General features: G+C 36.7%; 1 protein-coding gene across 1 annotated transcript in view; it reads left to right on the top strand.

Annotated features, from left to right (window-relative positions):
• The window catches only part of LOC101892520 (tyrosine-protein phosphatase non-receptor type 14), a 31,788-nt gene extending 19,107 nt beyond the window's left edge, over positions 1–12,681 (top strand). Inside the window, exons 3-8 of the mRNA XM_005188879.4 lie at positions 3,210–4,126; positions 4,194–6,245; positions 7,560–7,778; positions 7,843–8,019; positions 11,434–11,757; positions 11,834–12,681. Of these exons, the coding sequence (XP_005188936.2) occupies positions 3,210–4,126; positions 4,194–6,245; positions 7,560–7,778; positions 7,843–8,019; positions 11,434–11,757; positions 11,834–11,962 (3,818 nt within the window). The 3' untranslated portion in view covers positions 11,963–12,681. The remainder of the gene's footprint in view (positions 1–3,209; positions 4,127–4,193; positions 6,246–7,559; positions 7,779–7,842; positions 8,020–11,433; positions 11,758–11,833) is intronic.
• The last annotated feature ends 6,839 nt before the right edge of the window (positions 12,682–19,520 follow it).

Genomic DNA, 19,520 nt, shown 5'->3' with positions numbered 1-19,520 from the left:
CTATTGGTAGAATCTTGTTCTAATACATGTGAGATCATCTATGGGTCAACTTTGTGCCAATAATCTTGAGTGGAGTGGTACTAAAACTCGGCGAAATTCAAAAATCTAGGTGAGGTTATTTTCTAAGCCTAACGATGGCAAGAAAAGATTAGTGAAGTACATCTGAAGGGATGTGGAATTCCTTGAAAATCGGTTTTCCTGAAAGATTTATACCCCCAGCCTTGAGTTATGATTATTCAAACAGTTGACCCTTTATGGGGAGTTTCCGAAGCAGTTGGCCAATTCGTTTCTTACCTAAGACCGATAAAAATATTACAACGTGCAAGATTTGGCAAGGGAACTATGAATTGCCTCGAGTATGACATTATTGAAGGATCTTTCGATGTCGAGAAAGGCTGCCAAAGTGAAGCACGAGTTGTTCAGGTTCATCTCTACGTATCGTGTCGTGTTGCGCTGATTCAACAGATTTGCCTATCATATAGGCATGTTGAGCTGTGCTGTGCAACGAGGTCAAGGGTATCATAGATTTAATCTCAATGTCTATTAGTCTCTCCAGCGTTTTCAATAGAAAGGACGAGAGACTGACAGTCCTGTAGTATTTTGGAAGTACATGACTTGGTTTCTCAGCCTTGGGAATATAAGTGACTGGAATTTCCCTCCACAGTGATGGAAAGTGAGAGAGACGCAGACAAACCTTAAATATCACCTCCAGGAATGATATTATTACCGTCGATGCATGCTGTAGCATGGCGGAGATAATGCCATCCGGTCCCAGTGACTTGAAAGGTTTGAATGAGTTCATAGCCCACAAAATCTTGGGAGCACTTACAATCCTCTCAGTCAGACTTACATCCTCCGCCCCACGTCTAAATCGATCTGACAATCGGTCATTTACCGCGTCGGAACAGTTCGAAAAGTGAGTACTGGCTAACAGATTGCGTGCCTCAAGACCAAAGGCAGTGCAGCTTCCGTCATTCCGCTTTATGCATCCAATGGATTTGGGGTCCTTTGAAAGTACTCTACGGAATCTGTAGGCTGCGTTGACATTTTCCCTCCACTGTGATGGAATGTGAGAGAGACGCAGACAAACCTTAAATATCACCTCCAGGAATGATATTATTACAGTCGATTCATGCTGTAGCATGGCGGGGATAATGCCATCCGGTCCCAGTGAAGGTTTGAATGAGTTCATAGCCCACAAAATCTTGGGAGCACTTACAATCCTCTCAGTCAGACTTACATCCTCCGCCCCACGACTAAACCGATCTGACAATCGGTCATTTACCGCGTCGGAGCAGTTCGAAAAGTGAGTACTGGCTAACAGATTGAGTGTCCCGAGACCAGAGTCAGTCCAGCTTCCGTCATTCCGCTTTATGCATCCAATGGATTTGGGGTCCTTTGAAAGTACTCTACGGAAACTGGAGGCTGCATTGACATTTTCTATGGACTCAGTAAAGCAAACCCAAGACTGTCTTTTGGCCTTTTTGTTCTCACTGTTGTACCGGTTGAAAGCTGATTTATAAGCCTCCCAGTCCGTACCCAGTTTGGTCTTGTTGGCCCTATTATAAAATCGTCTGCTTTTCTTCCTGAGCTGGGCTAGGTCTTTCGACCACAAGACAGGTTGGCACCTTTTGCCGGGGAAGGAAAGCGGACAAGCTCTTTCATAGCTCCCAATCAGGTTTTTTGTTATCAAATTAACGGACTCGTTCACATCTGCGGCGGAGTCCACTGGAAGATTACCAGTAGATCTCAGCTTCCATGCAGTGTGCTCCGCAAATTTGTCCCATCGAACCTTTCTCGTGTTCCTATGCGGTTTTTGATGCAATCCCTCTACTGATAACTGAAATGGAACACTCTGTGGATACTTTCCAACTCAGTATGAGTGACTCATCCATGTTAGTAAGGGAGAGATCAATAACCTCCTCCCTATTCTTATTTTGGAAAACAGTACATATTTTGAAATTATGTGTTAAAATAAAATCAAAAATGGACTCACCTCCTGCGTATCCTTACTGCCCCAATTGAAAATGGTGAGCGTAAGCATCACATCCAAGGACGAGATTACCTATGCTTCCCAACTCAGTGAAAAGCTTCTCTATTTCTTGGGCCGGCGGGTCGGGGTACTCAAAGGGTAGGTAGATGGAGACAATCTAACCGCCGTGGTTATAATTCTTCAACATTTTGACTCTTTGTGGGGGAGGTACTAGGCGGAGTGGAGCGATATTATCCATTTTCGCACCTAACCTAACACTGATGCAAATATTAGTATTCGCCAAGTTAGAGCAAAATCGGATTATCCTTTCACTTTCTGTGGAGTAAATTATTTTCTTTGAAAATGTTGACATTTTGTGGGGGAGGTACCAGAAGGAGTGGACCGATATTGATCATCTTCGAACTCGATCTAAGTTTGGCAATAATATTATGATGTACCAAGTTTGGATCAAATCGGAGTATCCGTATCGAGAGTTATCGTGCGCACCAGCCAGACGCACCAAATGTCCTAAAACGGATTTGGTCCAAAAAGACCTAGGGTCTAAAACCATTATTTCGATGAGGCACGTTTTGCCGATATCAAATGATATATAACCTATCTACCCATATGTCTGAAGATATACAGATAGGGGACATGTTTCCACCTTTGGATTTGCTCTTTATATGGGATGTGATGGTGCTTTAGGTTTGTCGATCCCCATCCCCAAAATTGCGAAAACAGCACGATCTTTATTGCAATCCAATATTTCCCTTTTTTCTCGCATTTTAAAGTATTTTTCATCGGTAGCATTTACTATAAGCTCTAATTAATAGTAAATTGTGGGTAAGTGGTGATGGGTTCACAGTCCGGATTTTCTTATGTTTAAGCTTCAATTTTATCTCCCGAAATTTCTTCTCGGATAATTAAAAGGGTAAGCTTATTTTTTATATATAGATGATTTTATATAGAAAAAGGACCATTCACATTTTCGATGAAGAGAACGGGTTCGTCAGACTTTAAACCTTTTATAGGTCATCCTGAGATGAAAAATATTTAAAATACCTTCTTAAGTTGGTCTTAGATTCAATAATTCAATTTTTTTAGTTGGTACTGTTTAGGCCAAATGCAAATTGTTTGAGAAATTTGAATCAAATTTAAAGCATACTTTTAGGCACATCTCATTTAGTTAGTAATTCTTGTATTTTTTATTAATTTTTCATATCTTTTTCTCCTCCAGGTCTGGCAAATGATGATAATCTTTTGGATAGTCTTATACTCGAAGTTCTGCAACAACACTCCGGCATACAACACCTGACAACATCTCAAGCCGAAGAAATGTACATACAATGTTGCCAACAGCTAGAAGGTTATGGCGAGGAGCGTTTTCAGGCCAAAGATAATCTTGGTAATGACATCAATTTGGGTTTGGCCATCAATGGAATGGTTGTGACAGCCGAAAATGGTCGACAATATTTCCCATGGAAAGATTTTCACACTGTGACCATTGATAAACGAACGATACGTATCGAACAGAATAAGTCGGATGGTACGCTGTTTGTGGGTTCGTTTATCTTTTCTGAGGCGGATACGGCTCGTTATTTTTGGAAATTATGTATAACACAACATAAATTCTTTAAACGTTATATCGATGAGGATTCATCGTCGAGCATGGGTGATGTGGAGAGTGCCAATGGTATATCGATTGGGGGTGGTGTTGGTGGGGCAGAAGCCATAAATGCCTCGGCTTTTAGTGGTTATGACTTGAGTGATTCGCGGGAGGATTTATTGATGGAACAACGTGCCATTTATGTGCCTGGTGCAAATAATTCCGTAACCATTGGCGGCGGGGGTGGTGGAAATAATGGTGGTGGTGGCGGCTATCAACAGGCCACCGTAACGCCACAACAAACCCAAGAGTATTTGTCCTCGGTTCAGTCATTGCATCATCAATCGAATAGTCAACTTCCGCCACATGGCATGATAACATCGGCCAACTCCTCATCGGCCCTGATGTCTTCCAATATCTCCCTGGCAGCTAGTCATCAATCGGGTAGTGGTAGAGCGGATAATAATGGTGGGATCAATGGTAGTGCTCTACACATGGGAGGGGGGCATCATGGCAGTAGTCAGTTGGGTCAAAGTTGGCTGAGCAAGGTAAGTGGTCGCTTCAATTGTTCAAAAGAAAGTTATTTATCTTTTGTTTTTTTTATTTCATTTTCAGGAGTACTCCCATGACTATGTCTCCTCTTCCCAACACTTGTCCAATAGCATTTTGGATACCCGCCTGCAGAGCAGTTCCTGTCAAGATTTGAGCAACAATAATCTCCACAGTAGTTCTAGTTTTTTGGGTCATACCAACAACAATCATTTGTTGGCTGCTGATGCCCATGAAAGGGAACGGCTGAAGGCTATGTTACCCACCTATAGACCAGCACCTGATTATGAAACAGCGGTCCAGCTGAAATATCGTTTCCCCTCCAATGAGTTGTATAATTTGAATCAGCTACAATATCAAGCTGCTGCTTTGGCAGCTCACAATTCGGCCGCAGTGTATTATGCAGGATCTCAGCCAGATGTCCATCAGGCAGGAGAAGGTATGATGTTGGGCCATCTGGCCACACATCGTTATCCAGATGTGGCCCAGCCGGCGCAAGCCATGCATGCTCAATATAATATGAATGCTGCCTCCCAGACTGCCGGCGGTGGCGGAATGGGTGGTTCTGGCCAGGGCAACAATGTCTATGTGGATGTATCACAACGCCTACAAATGATGAGAACAAAACCACCACCACCATATCCGGTGAATCGTTTAAGTTCTTCGTCCACACCCGATCTGGCGGTGGCCTCACATCGTCCGCTATTGGGTTATAGGGCCTATGTTTCGGGTTCATCACCCGATTTGGTGTCAAATCGTAATCTATTAAATTCCCAATATCCATATGGCGGGGGACAACCTTCAGCTTTGGTGGGTGGTCCGGGAGGAATCGCTGGCGGAGGTGGAGGGCAGATAACCACATCCTCGGGGGCCACCATGTTACATCAGTATCCCTATATGGGACACATGGGTCACTCCCAATCATATCTGCCGCCGCATGGAACATTTGAAAATTTAAATATGATTGAGGAGCAGCCCTCGATTATGTCACAACTACGGCAATCGGCCCTGTCCCAAGCAGCTGCGGCAGCAGCAGCCGCCGCCAACAATCAAAATAGCTATGAACAAAATTCTCCCACACTACCGCCCTCCGGCTATCGGTCTTCCTCCTCATCGTCCCAACAACAGGCCACACAATCTGGTGGCCTGCAACGCAATGCCATGAATGGTTCCATAGAACCTATTTATGAAAATGTACCACTGCCCCACTATCAGTCATCATCGTCGGTTACACCCCAACGTAATACCGAACAACGTTCCTCCGGGTCTTCATCAACATACAATAGTGAACAAGCGGCCATGCGAAATCGCACGTCTTCCATACAATCAGCACCGGGTGGTATTCATCAGCAGCAGCAGCAACCTCCAGTGCCGGCGGCAAGGCATCATCATTTACAACAGCAGCAGCAGCAGTATATGCAATCTCCAGCCGATGAGCCAGATGAAATTTCAATGAATATTAAAAAATTCAGTCATCAAACTCAACAAGATCGAGCGGCTAGCACGGATATGCAGCTACTGGATCCAACGCCACCTCAACGAGCAATGAGAGCCGCATCTGCAGCCCCTGCCATTGGACAAACATCCAATAGCAATAATCTTAGCAATCATGAAACCAACACTCCCATCAAAGTTACTCCACCACCGCGGCAGCATAGGAATATGAAAAATTCCTCATCAGTATCGGCTGCCGATATACCTCCCTCCTCGCCAATGTCTTCCTCCTCAACAGCGGCAGCCATGAATTCAAGTCGTCTGATTGCCTCCTCATCTTCCGTGTCCCATGATGATTCTTTGAATCAACAATTCGCCACCATGAATTTGTCTTCCACATCATCTTCCATGTACAACAGTACCCTAGATACAACCACACAAAGTTCAAGCACTGCAAATAGTTCGTCGAAGCAAGAGAAACGTAAAAAACGTTGGAATTTCTTGGGTCGCAGTAAAACGCCCGATAAACAAAAGTCAGCCACACTGGGACGAGAGAAGGCATCGAATACCACAAAGTTGCAGAAAATTAAGCTGGCTCAGGATGATTTGAATTTACATCATCGCTGGTCGACGGGAGTGCCAAAACTGCAACCCATATCGGGGCAATTCTCAAAGGATAAATTGGTAAGGTTTCCTCTTTTTTTTATACTCTCAGCCATATGGCTACAGGGGTATATATCATTTGATACGGCCAAAACGTGACTCACCGCAATAAGGATTGTAGACCTTAGTTCTCTTTGGACCATATCCGGTTAAGGACATTTGGAGTCGATCTAGCGATGTCCGTCTGTCCGATAACTCTCGAGAGAGTATCCGATGTGCTCCAAACTTGGTACATCGTAATATTATTTTCAAACTTAGATCGGGTTCGGTCTACTCCTTCTGGTATCACCCACATAAAATGGCAAAATTTTCAAAAAAAAAAAAAAAAATAATAATAATTTTCTGCACAGAAAGTAAAAGGAAAATCCGATTTTGCTCCAATTTTGCAAATCCTAATATTTGCATCGGTGCCAGGTCAGGTACGGAAATGGACAATATCGGTCCACTCCATCAAGTACCTCTCCCACAAAGGGTCAACATTTTGAATAATTATAACTCTTATAAAATGTGATGTAAGAGTCCGATTGTCTTCAAATTGCACACATCACAATATTTTTATTAACCCAAGGTCTGGTGTGAAGATGGAATATATCGGTACACTCCTTCTGGTACCTCTCCCACAAAGGGTCAAAACTTTAGATATTTATGAAGCTCATAAAACGCGAAATTAAAATCCGATTCCATTCAGACTTGGCACGTCTCAATATTTCCGATTATAAAAACCGAAATAAGCATCCGGTTCTCTTCATCTTTCACAAATCCCGTTATTTCTACTAACACTAGATCTGATGTGAGTATGGAATGTATCGGTACACTCCATATGGTACTTCCTCCACAAAGGTTCAAAATTTTGAAAATGAATGAAGCTTATAAGATTATAAGATTCAATATTTCCATAAACACAAGATCTGTTATAAAGATGGTATAGATCGGACCATTCCTTCTGGCACCTCACCCACAAAGGGTTAAAGTTTTGAATAACCAAAACGATCATTAAATCCAAAATAACCATCCAGGTCTCTTCAAATTATACACATCCCACTATTTCTACTAACACAGGATCTGCTGTGAAGATGGGATATCTCGATCCACTCCTTACACTCTCCTTACGAATTGGGCAAAATTGTCCGACTGCTTCGGAACCACGCCCATAATCGGTCAACAGTTTGAATAATCATAACTCAAGGCTGGGGGTATAAATCTGTCGGCAAAACCGAGAGATATTATTTTACTTGTTTAATTATGAGTTTAGTGGTTTTTCCAAACTCATTCTCCCATCCCAATTGAACCAAGATTTAAAAGTTTTACTTATTTTTTTACTTTTCAATTTTACAGAGCCAAATACTCAACGATAAACTGAATGATTCCCAACTCTTTATGGAATTCGAGGGCATACCGAAACGTCGTGATATGGCCCGTTATGATTGTGCCCTGTTGGAAGAGAATGCCATGAAAAATTCCGATCCTAATTTCCTACCCTATGAAGATAATCGGGTGCGTTTAACACCCACCATGGAAAATCGTCATGGCTATGTTAATGCCTCGCATATTTCGGTGAGTGGTCTAAATATTATTATTGAATATTTATTCAATGTGTTTTGTTCTGGTATTTTTATAGGCCACTGTTGGTAACAAACAACGTTTTTATATTGTGGCTCAATCGCCCCATGAAGATTTGACGACACGCATATTTTGGCAATGCGTTTGGGAGGCTGATGTCTATTTAATTGTCCAGTTGTCGGAGGATTTAAATTACATACCTCCCAATACAAATCAACGAATGGAGTTTGGTCAGGTAAGTCATTATCAAAACGAAGAAGATGGAAGAAAGAAAGCCCAATTAATAGGATAATAATTGAAAACCAATCCTCTAGCTGACTTATTTTTGCGGAAACCAATCCGAAACATATCTTCGAAGATTGAATGAATTGGGATATTGGTTTGCATAAATAATAAAGCATAACATTTCAGCTATAGTTTCAGCAGCTCTTTTTAAAAACTAGTGGACAAAGAAAATCGTTGAATTTAACATTTGTCTGCAAGAAAATCAGAATGCCATATTAGATACGATTTTGAAAGTTAGTTTTTCGTTTAGTTTAAGACAGCTACTTCGAACGGTCCTTTGTGTTCATCCTAAAAAATTATGTGGAAAGTGAAGAGACATCGTGGAAGCAGGGCCGTGAATGCCACGCATGAGAAAAAGAAAAGCTTTTGAAAACCCCAGAAAGAAGAAAAGAATCAAAGTTTAAAATCCTGGTGTTCCCGGCCAGATTAACGTCTTTACCTTGTGTCTTTGTTCAACACACCAACACTTAGTGGACAAAGAAAATCGCTGGATTCAAGATTTTTCTCCAATGAAATCAGAATCCCATGTTAGATACGATTTTGAAAGTCAACTGTTCGTTTAACTTGAGACAGCTACTTCGATCGGTCCTTTGTGATCATCCTAAAAACTTATGTGGGAAGAGAAGAGACATCGTGGAAGTAGGGCCGTAAATTCCACGCCTGAGAGAAAGGAAAAGAATTGCTTACCACTGAAAGTCGCCGCAGAAGTTGTGATTGATGTCATTTTCTTCTCGCCTTATAAAATCCACAGTTTTAGCCATCTTCATTTGCCTTCATTTGCAAATCATGAATCTTACGCGACAGAGACTGACTGAGTATCGCGGCAGATAAAAGTGCTCAATACATTTTCAATTTTCTACTCCCCTTAAATAGCGACATGAGACTGGTAATGACCACACCGCGTTTTTATACTCTACACCACATAGTGGTAAGGATATTATATCGTTATGCATTTGTTTGTAACATGGAGATGGAAGCGAGATAGACCAATAGTTACTTTTGAGGATCTTCCTAGAATCACTTTCTGAGTTGATTTATGCATGTCAGTCCGTCCGCCCGTCCGTGTATTCTTGTGAACAAAATGCAGGTCGCATTTATTATCCGATTGAGCTGAAATTTTCCAAACAATATTTGTTTGGCCCTAGGACGAACCCAATTGAAATTGGTGATAATCAGATCAGATTTAGATATAGCTCCCATATATATCTTCAACCGATTTAAGGTTAATTGTGCACCATATGGCCAATATCTTTTAGGTATATTCAATCGAATTGAGTCTAGAAGCAAGTACATAGAATTCGGAGAAAATTCAGATTCAGAAAATTCAAATTAGGTTCAGATATAGCTATAGCTCCCATACATTTGTTTCATCCGATTTGGGGTTTTAAGTCCCCTACATTCATAATATGAATTCTAAAGCAATGATAATTGGTATCAGGTATCCTATAGAGCTCGGAAATACCTCTGCCAAATTTTATCAAAATCGGTTGCAATTTATAATTTATAATATAGCTCCCATATATATCCTCAACCGATTTCGGGTTAATTGTGCACCAAATGGCTAAAATCAGACCAAATGACAGGAATTTCCGCAAATCCGACTGAATTCATCCTATTAACAAGTACTTCGAATTTGGCGAAAATCCAGTCAGATATAGCCATAGCTGCTATATATATGTTTCATCCGATTTTGGGTTTTAAGTCCCTTGCATACGTAATATGCACTCCCCAACAATATTCTTTGATACCAGATATCAGATTGAGCACAGAAATAAGTGTTTAAAATTTTGTGAAAATCGGTTCAAATTTAAATATAGCTCTCTTATATAACTTCAACCGATTTCGGGCTAATTGTGCACAAAATGGCCAATATCTGTTCAAATCACCTGAATTTTGTTACATTCGATCAAATTCAGTCTAGAAGCAAGTACATCACATTCGTAAAATACACTCCACAATTATGATATTTATTACCAGATATAAGATAAAGCCCAGAAATACCTCTGTTAAATTTTATCAAGATCGGTTCAGATGTGGATATAGCTCCCATATATATCTTTATCCGATATCAGATTTATTATGCACCAAATGTCTAATATCAGCCAAAATGAACTTGGCAATTCCGACTGAATTCATCCTAGACAAAAATACTTCATATTTTGTGAAAATCGTTTCAGATGTAGCTATAGCTGCCATATATAAGTTTCATCCGATTTGGGGTTTTAAGTCCATCATTTTGGTAATATGCACTCCACAATTATGATATTTATTACCAGATATAAGATACAACCCAGAAATACCTCTGTCAAATTTTATCAAGATCGGATCAGATTTGGATATAGCTTCCATATAATCCAAATGGCTAATATCAACCCATATGGACTGAACTTGGCAATTCCGACTGATTTCATCTTGGAAACAAATACTTTAAATTTTGTGAAAATCGGTTCAGATATAGCTACAGTTCCCTTATATATGTTTCAATCCCTCACATGCGTAATATGCACTCCACAAGAATGATATTTGATACCGGACATCAGATACAGCTCGAAAATACCTCGGCTTTTAATCAAGATAGGTTCATATGTTTATATATTTTCGATATATATTTTCCTTTTTTATATTTAACCAAATTTTTCCATTTGGTGAAACTTGGTCCGGAATATCTATTGCTTCAATAAATATTTTCCTACCCTCAGCCATAGGGCTACAGAGACAATATATCTTTTGATACGGCCAACACGTTCCTCATCGAAATAACGGTTTAAGACCCAAGGGCTCTTTGGACCAAATCTTCTTCAGGACATTTTGGAGTCGATCTAGCGATGTCCGTCCGTCAGAGTTGGATATATTTTCCAAATTGTGACTACTCTAAAGCCAAGATACGCATTCAAATAAAATTCATAGTTGGTATGATTTTCTTCACATAAATTCCCAATTTAAACCTTTTTTGTTATGGGAGCTCTGCTAAATAGGCATAGTAGTGTAAGGTATCATATAGCCGGTCTCGCCCGAATTTTGACCTTTCCCTAATGGTTTTATCTTGACCTTAATGTTAGAGAGTTTCTCTTTCTCTTTCTCTCCTATGTTATACGAGTAGAAAGTATCGGTCGATTGTTATTTTTCTTTTAAATGTGACTTCTCATGGCTTGAGTTTTTTTATAAACCGAAGGTTTTTTTCAAACCATGTTTTGAAAAATTTGTTTAAATATTTTTTTTATTTTAATTTTGATTATGTTATTTACTTGCCAGACATTTATGGGCTTTCTCTGTCTGCACATATCGAATTTATTCACCCTTTTCTATTCTTGAAACGAATTTTTCTCTGATTTTATTTCTTCTTCAATTTCTCCCCCTTTTATAGTTCCAGGTTTATCAGGAATTCTCACAAACTACCGACCGTTGTATAACAAGTAAACTGCGTCTTTATCACATACAATCAAGGCGTTATCGTTCGGTATGGCATCTAAACTACACCGATTGGGGTGAACAAAATTGTCCACGAGATGTAAATCATTTCTTGGATTTTCTCGAAGAATTGAATTCAGTGCGTATGGCTTCAATAAATGAAGTGCCGCCCGGACACAATACCAATCCACCTGTGCTATTGCATTGTCTAGAAGGTGGCGGTAGATCAGGTGTGACATTGACAGCTGACTTGTTGCTTTATACGCTTGACCATAATGAGGTTTGTAGACAAAGTTGTGTGGTTTTTGCATCTGTTTTTCTAAGATTGTTTTTTTGTGATATTTCTCTTTTTGCAGGACTTGGACATACCCCGTGTCATTGGTAATTTGCGACATCAAAGAGATAACATTATACCATCTTTGGCTCAATATAAATTTATTTATAGTCTGCTCATAACATATCTAAAACGAACGAGATTAATTTGAAAAAAAAATTTACACGATCATATATTTTTTGTTTTCATTGTAATTCAAAATTTTCTATTTCGGAGATCTTGAAATCCTCCTCATATGTATACAACGATTTTCATTTATATCACTACTTAGCTATGGCAATTTAATTGCCTTTTTTGAAATTAGTTTAATTTATTGCCCTGTTAACTAAATTCGAACAATTTTTTTTATTCCCCTCTCCGATGATAGGGTGCTCCCTTTAGTCTTATTGAAAATTATACCCGGCCCTTGTATTTATCAAATCAATGCTGCTCATTAAATATATTTTCACTACCCCTGCCCCCTCTGCTTTCATGTATATAAACCCCTTATTATTCATTTGTATGCGAAATTTTCTAAAATAATTTATACAAAAATTTATTTTCTATTCTTTTTAATATTTATATATTTAGAGCATAGAATGTATGTATTTTTATTTAATTATTATAATTACATGTTTTTGTTTTTGAGTAGCAAAGAGGTTTAAGTAAAAAAAAACGAAACAAGTGTAATAACAACAGCTTCCATATTCATCATTCATTGTTTTTTTGAAGTAACTTCATATTATTCACCATCAAGTTTTTCTTGTTGTTAGCTTTAAGTTTAAGAAGACAAAAGAGTTAAGCAATTATTTGTGCCTTGTATTAAATAAATAAAACAAAACAAAAACTTTAAGTTTATATACAAAATAAAATATACAAATACGAAAAAAAATTGGAAATTAGTTTTTGCATACGAAAAAAACAAAAGAACCTTCACTCAAAATCTAAGGTGGTCAACTCTATAGAGTGACAAAATGGAAAAGGGATAGATAAATGGAAATAAGGTCTTCAAAGAAAAAAAAACCGAGACTTCTTGAGAAACCAACTTCTACTTGGAACTTTGTAGATTTGGATTTAAATTGGATTAAAGAGAAAAGAAAATTCTAAGGCTTCCTGAAAAAGGAACTTCTACTTCAGAATATTGTTTTTTCTGTAATTAAGATTTTTTACCTGAAGAATAAACTATTTCAAAAAGTATGTGTCAAAAAATTTTAAAGCCAAAAATTCTTAAATTTTAGAATTATCAGAGTTATATTCGTTGATAACACTTTGCGACAAAATGTTTTTTTTTTTTCAAAACTGGAAAACCGACAAAAGATTGGGAAAGTAAAGCTAAGATTAGAAGAATTAAAAGCTACAACTAACTCAAAAACGCAGTTCCCCACTCATACACATTTTTTGAAGTTCTGATTAAGATTCCTTGGATTCCGTTGATTTTATGTTTATCGCGTCTTCGTTAATATTACTGATAACCATATAATAATTATTTCTGTCGAAAATTCCAAGTTAGTCACGAAAGAGGTCGTTTTGCCACTTTTTTTCCAAGCCTGATAAAAAACTTCTTTTAAGCATGATCGTCGAAATTTAAAATATTCTATACAATTATTTGTCACAAAATTCCACTACAGATTCCCGAATCAATCAAAAGTCGAAATCGTACATAAACGCCAGGAATTCAAAATCAAGGTTTGTTGGAATAAAGTCCTTTAAGAAAAGGTTTCTTTTGTTTTTAACAAAAGTTTTATGAGTCGAAAAGTCCTTAAATATTTTTGAGGATCTTCATAGAATCACTTTCTGAGACGATTTATGCATGTCAGTCCTTTTGTCCGTTCGTCCGTCAGTCCTTGTATTTTTGTGACCAAAATGCAGGTCGCATTTATTATCCGATTAAGATGTAATTCGCCAAACAAGGACGAACCCCATTGAAATTGTTGAGAATCGGTTAAAATGTAGATATAACTCCCATATTATCTTCAACCGATTTCGTGTTAATTGTGCACTAAATGGCCAATATCAGTCCAAATGACCTGAATTTTGCCACATCCGACCGACTTCAGTCTAGAATAAAGTACATCAAATTTGCAGAAAATCGGTTCAGATATAGCTATAGCTCCATACACATGTTTCATCCAATTTGGTGTTTAAGTCCCTCACATTCGTAATATGCATTCGACACCGATTATAGTAGGTACCATATATCAGATGCAGCCCAAATCTGATCAAATTTTATCAAAATCGGTTCGGATTTGGATATAGCTCCCATATATATTTTCAACCGATTTCGGGTTAATTGTGCACCAAATGGCAAATATCATTCCAAATGACCTGAATTTTAGCACATCCAACCGAATTCAGTCTAGAAACAAGCACACCAAATTTGGTGGTTTGAAAATCGGTTCAGATATAGCTATAGCTCCCATATATATATTTAATCCGATTTGGTGTTTAAGTCCCTCACATTCGTAATATGCATTCGACACCGATGATATTTGGTTTCAGATATCTTATAGGGCTCGGAAATACCTTTGCCAAATTTCATAGAAATCGATGATTTGGATGTAGACCCCATATACAGGTTGAGATAAAAAGACTGCAACAAAGCAAAAAATGTCGGAAAAAGCATCAAGTTTTAGAATATGTCTAGATTTGTTCGAATTGGTCACCTTTGGCGCGAATTATGGCCTTTCAACGGCCAATAAAACCGTCACACGCTGCCCGAATGTTGCTCTGTATTTAAGTCCAAATATGCACTCCACAACAATGATATTTGGTACCAGATAGAGCTCCGAAATACCTTTCCCAAATTTTATTGAGATCGGCTCAGATTTGAATATAGCTCCCATATATATCCTTAATCCGATTTTAGGTTTATTGTGAATTCGGGACGTACGTTTCCATTTGGTGGAACTCGGCTTTGACACATATTTTTGATACCCTCAGCCATATGGCTACAGATACAGATATATCATTTGATACGGCCAAAATCTGCCTCAAATTATCAAACGTGGTTTTTTAAAGAATATCTTAGGGCTCTTTGGACCAAATCAGTCGGAGACGATCTAGCGATGTCCGTTTGTCCGTCTGGCTGACTGGTGCACACGATAACTCTCGAAGGGAGTATCCGATATGGTCCAAACTTTGTACATTGTCATATTATTATCAAACTGAATTCGAGTTCGGAGATTGGCAATATTGGTCCACTCTTTCTGGTACCTTGCCCATAAAAGGTCGAAATATTCAAAGAAAATATTTTACTGCACAGAGAAAGAAAGGATGATCAGATTTTGCTCTAACTTTGCGAAACCTGATATTTGCATCAGTTCTACGTCAAGTGCGAAAATGAAAAATATTGGTCCACTCCATCAAGTACCTCCCCCACAAAGGACCAAAATTTTGAATATTTATAACTCTTATAAAATGTGATATTAAGAGACCAATTGTCTTCAAATTACACACATCATAATATTTTTTGTTAACCCAAGGTCTGGTGGAAATATGAAATATATCGGTCCACTCCTTCTGGTACCTCCCCCACAAAGTGTCAAAATATTGGATTTCCATGAAGCTCATAAAACGTGAAATTGACATCCGATTCCATTCAGACTTGACACATCTCAATATTTCCATCAACACAGGATCTGTTATAAAGATGACAGAGATCAGACCATTCCTTCTGGCACCTCCCCCACAAAGGGTCAACGTTTTGAATAACCAAAACGATCATAGAATCCGAAATAAGCATCCGGTCCCTTCAAGGTCTGGTTTGGAATTGGGATATATAATTCCACTCCTTTTGGTACAACCCCCACAAAGGGTCAAAATTTTGAGTATCCATGAAGGTCATAACTCGCGAAATTAACATCCGATTCTATTCAGGCTTGGTACATCTCAATATTTCCATCAACATAAGGTCTGTTGTAAAAATATTAGAGATCGGACCATTTTTTCTGGTACCTCCCCCACATAGGCTTCAAGATTTTGAATAACAAAACGCTCAAAGAAAGCGAAATAAGTCCAACTCTCTTAAAATTTCACACTTCCAAATATTTTTGCTATTGCAATATCTGTTGTGAAGATGCTATACATATGCCAACCCCTTCTAGTACCTCACCCACAAAGGTTCACAATTTCCAATACTTATACCTGCAATATCTTGTAAAACAAGTTGGCGATTCTTTACCACTCTCTATATCCAAATATTTCTCTCAACCAGAAATCTGATATGAATATATACTTTATCGAATTTTATGATTTCGCATAAAATTGGATATAAATGTTCGATTTTCTTGTAATTTTGTCCATACCAATATTTTTATCAGTATTAGATGAAGTGTAAAAATGGAACACCTCACGCAAATTTTAACATTTTCTAAAAATGATCACAAGTGAAGGAAGCAACCAATATAGTCCGAACCAGGCACGTCGCAATATGTATATCATATTTAATTAGGTCCGATACGGAATGGACAATATTGGCCCATGCCTTCGAAACCTACTCCATAGAGGGTCACAATTTGAACAATCATAGCAGAAGTCAAAATATATTTAAATAATCGAACATGTTGGCCATACCGACTGATACTTTTTAACTTGTTTTTTTTTTTTTCAAATAAGACATGAGCTAAGTGAAAAAATGTAGTTTGCGGACCCTTTAAATTGGAGCAGAAACGACGTTCTGTTTGATTTGCATTGATATAAACATGGAGAACTATTTACAAGTTTTTGTCCCCAAATCCCTGGTGTAATAAAATTGTCTCCACACTTCTTGTCCCCGAATTTCTGGTTGTTACACCCATCTAAAACAAAGAAATCATTATATTTATTTGTTTGGTTGACCATAAATCTGGTGACACTTCGTTCGCCCTGATGTACACCATCTAATATATTTAATTTTTCCTTCAATAAAAAAATTGTCTCCTATTGGAATTGATGGAATTTCAAATAGATTTTGTTTGTTTGGTAATAAGAGCAAAAATTTCTTTTATTTGTTGCAAAGCAATAGTTTGATATAAATAGATTTTTTTTACAATCTTTCAACATGCATATATAATAAAATTTTTGATTTTATTTTTCAATATTTTCTTTGTTTTTTATTGTTAAATAGTTTATGGGTGGTTGGGCTTTGGCAGCATTTTAAAGAAAATAAAAACATGATTTTTTTTTAATTTTTCCGTTGCTTTTTATTGTTGGTGTGCTTGGATGAACGATAATTGTAAGGGGGGAAATGTACATAATTAAAATTAAGATTTATTTAATATAATTAAAATTAGTTTATTTTTTTATGGTTTTAATTACATATATAGAAAATTCATTTAAAAACTAAAAACAAAACAAAAAAATAATTAATTAATTATGACTATGTTTGTTTTTTGCCTACAAAAAATATATATGAATGGTTGTTGCATGATTTGCTGTTGGAAAAGAGGATGGATACATGATTTTATTTGTTTTTATTGACTTAAAATTAAAATAAATTTAAATTTTTCATAAATTTTAAATTTAAATTTTTTATAAATTTTAATTTAATTGTTTTTTTCTGTTTTAATTATTTAATATTTATAAAATATTCGAATTGTTTCTTTTTTTTTTGAACATTTTAAAACATTATTGTTTGTTTTTTGTTTCAGTTTTATTATTTAAGATAAATACAGAATTCAATTCCTTTATTATTTTGTAAAAATAATTTATGTATGTTTTTTGTAATCTTAGTAAATTTCAAGCAAAATATATTGTATATGAATAGTAGAAGATGGAAGGGGCGGGCGGGTCAATGTGGTTACACTTTCCCAGGTTTATTGCCATCATTTAAAAGGCCCAAATTCGTTAGAATATTGCAGATTTGAAAAAGGATTTAAAAAAAACTCAAGGCTTAGAAAAATATTTGGATATTGATTTGAAAAAAAAATTTTAAATTTTAGTTTTTATCGATAATTTTGATATGTATCGGAGGTATGTAATAGAAATCAAATCGCGTTCGGAAACTTTGGATAGTAGATATTCCATGGGTCTTTTGTGAATATGAAGCCTTTTACTGATAAAAGACCTTCTTTGAGTCATCCCTAGATTACAATATATTCTACAAACATATAAAGACCTTCTATAGGGCTCTCATAGACAGGAGAAATTTTATAGGCCTTCTATATGTAAAATATCTTCTATGGACCTTCTATAATCAAATGTGCTTTTTTAGGTTTGCTGTGGGTAGAAGACCTTCAATATCTATTATTTTGATGTGTATCAGAGGTATAAAATGGAAATCCAATGGATCTTCTATGAGTCATCCGTATATGACCTTCTAGAGAGGTTCAATGTATATAGAATACATTCTAATCTACATGCATATGAAGACCTTCTATAGGGCTTCAGTAGACATAGGAGAAATTCTGTAGGCCTTCTATATGTAAAATATCTTCTGTGGACCTTCTATAATCAGATGTCCTTTTTTAGGTTTGCTGTGGGTAGAAGACCTTCTATATTTATAAATTTGATGTATATCAGAGGTATGTAATGAAAATAGAATTAAATTGCGTTTAGAAACATTGGATAATAGATATTCTATGGATCTTTTGTTAATAAGAAACCTTTTGCAGATAAAAGACCTTCTATGTGTCATCCGTAGATAACCTTCTAAATGAAGTTCAATATACATAGAGTACATTCTATTCTACATGCATATGAATACCTGCTATACCGCTTCAATGGACAGAGGAGAAATTCTTTAGACCATCTATATGTTAAATATCTTCTACGGGCCTTCTATAATCACATGTCCTTTTTTAAGTTTGCTGTAGGTAGGAGACATTCTATAGTTCTTATAAAGGTAGCAGACCTTCTACTGGTCTTATATATGCAGAAATTCATATGAAGGTCTTAGATAGATAGAAGTATTCTTATAGGTCTTCTATATGAAAGAGCTCCTCCTATTATATGGAATGAAGACCCTTTATAGGTATTTAATATACAGGAGGTCTTCTTTATATAGCATTTTCAGATTAAATGAAACCTTTTGCAATTCAAATGAAACTTTTTGCAGCGGAAATGAAACCTTTTGCAGTGGAATTGAAACCTTTTGTAGTGGAAATGAAACCTTTTGCAGTGGAAATGAAACCGTTTGCAGCGGAAATGAAACCTTTTGCAACCGAAATGAAACCATTCGCAACCGAAATGAAACTTTTTGCAAATCAAATGAAACTTTTAAATTTATAGAAGGAAAAATAACAAAATATTTTTATTTTTAGTAGTTTTTAAATGAAATCAATTAATAATTAATAATAATATAACTAATATATTGACAAAGAGGATTTTTTATTGATTATAAATATCTACATTTATTTATATTATTTCTTAAATTTTCAATTATTGTAATAACAAATGGTTCTTTATAGATTTGATATAAAATGCTTCCATATTATTAAATTCCAAATGCTTAACGCTAAAAAGAGAAATTTAAACAAATTTTGCCCTTTATAGATATGGCCAGGACTGAAATGTGAAATTAAGCTTTACCACAATTTTTTATAGTTATAGTATACTATTAATCTTACCTAATAAAGGTAAGTCGTGATTTCAAAAGACAGATAAGTGGAAATCATTAAATCAACTATGATCATGATTGTATATATTTTATGGGGTCTACGACGAATATTTGGAGGTGTTACAAACCGAATGACAAATTTAATATATCCTCCTTTCCATGGAGGAGATTATAAAAAGATACCTAATTCGGGTCC

The sequence above is a fragment of the Musca domestica genome, unplaced genomic scaffold (assembly GCF_030504385.1).
Source record: "Musca domestica strain aabys unplaced genomic scaffold, Musca_domestica.polishedcontigs.V.1.1 366, whole genome shotgun sequence".
NCBI classification, from domain to species: Eukaryota; Metazoa; Arthropoda; class Insecta; order Diptera; family Muscidae; genus Musca; species Musca domestica.
Note: the sequence above shows the minus strand (reverse complement) of the source record. Positions and strands in the feature narration are given on the sequence as shown.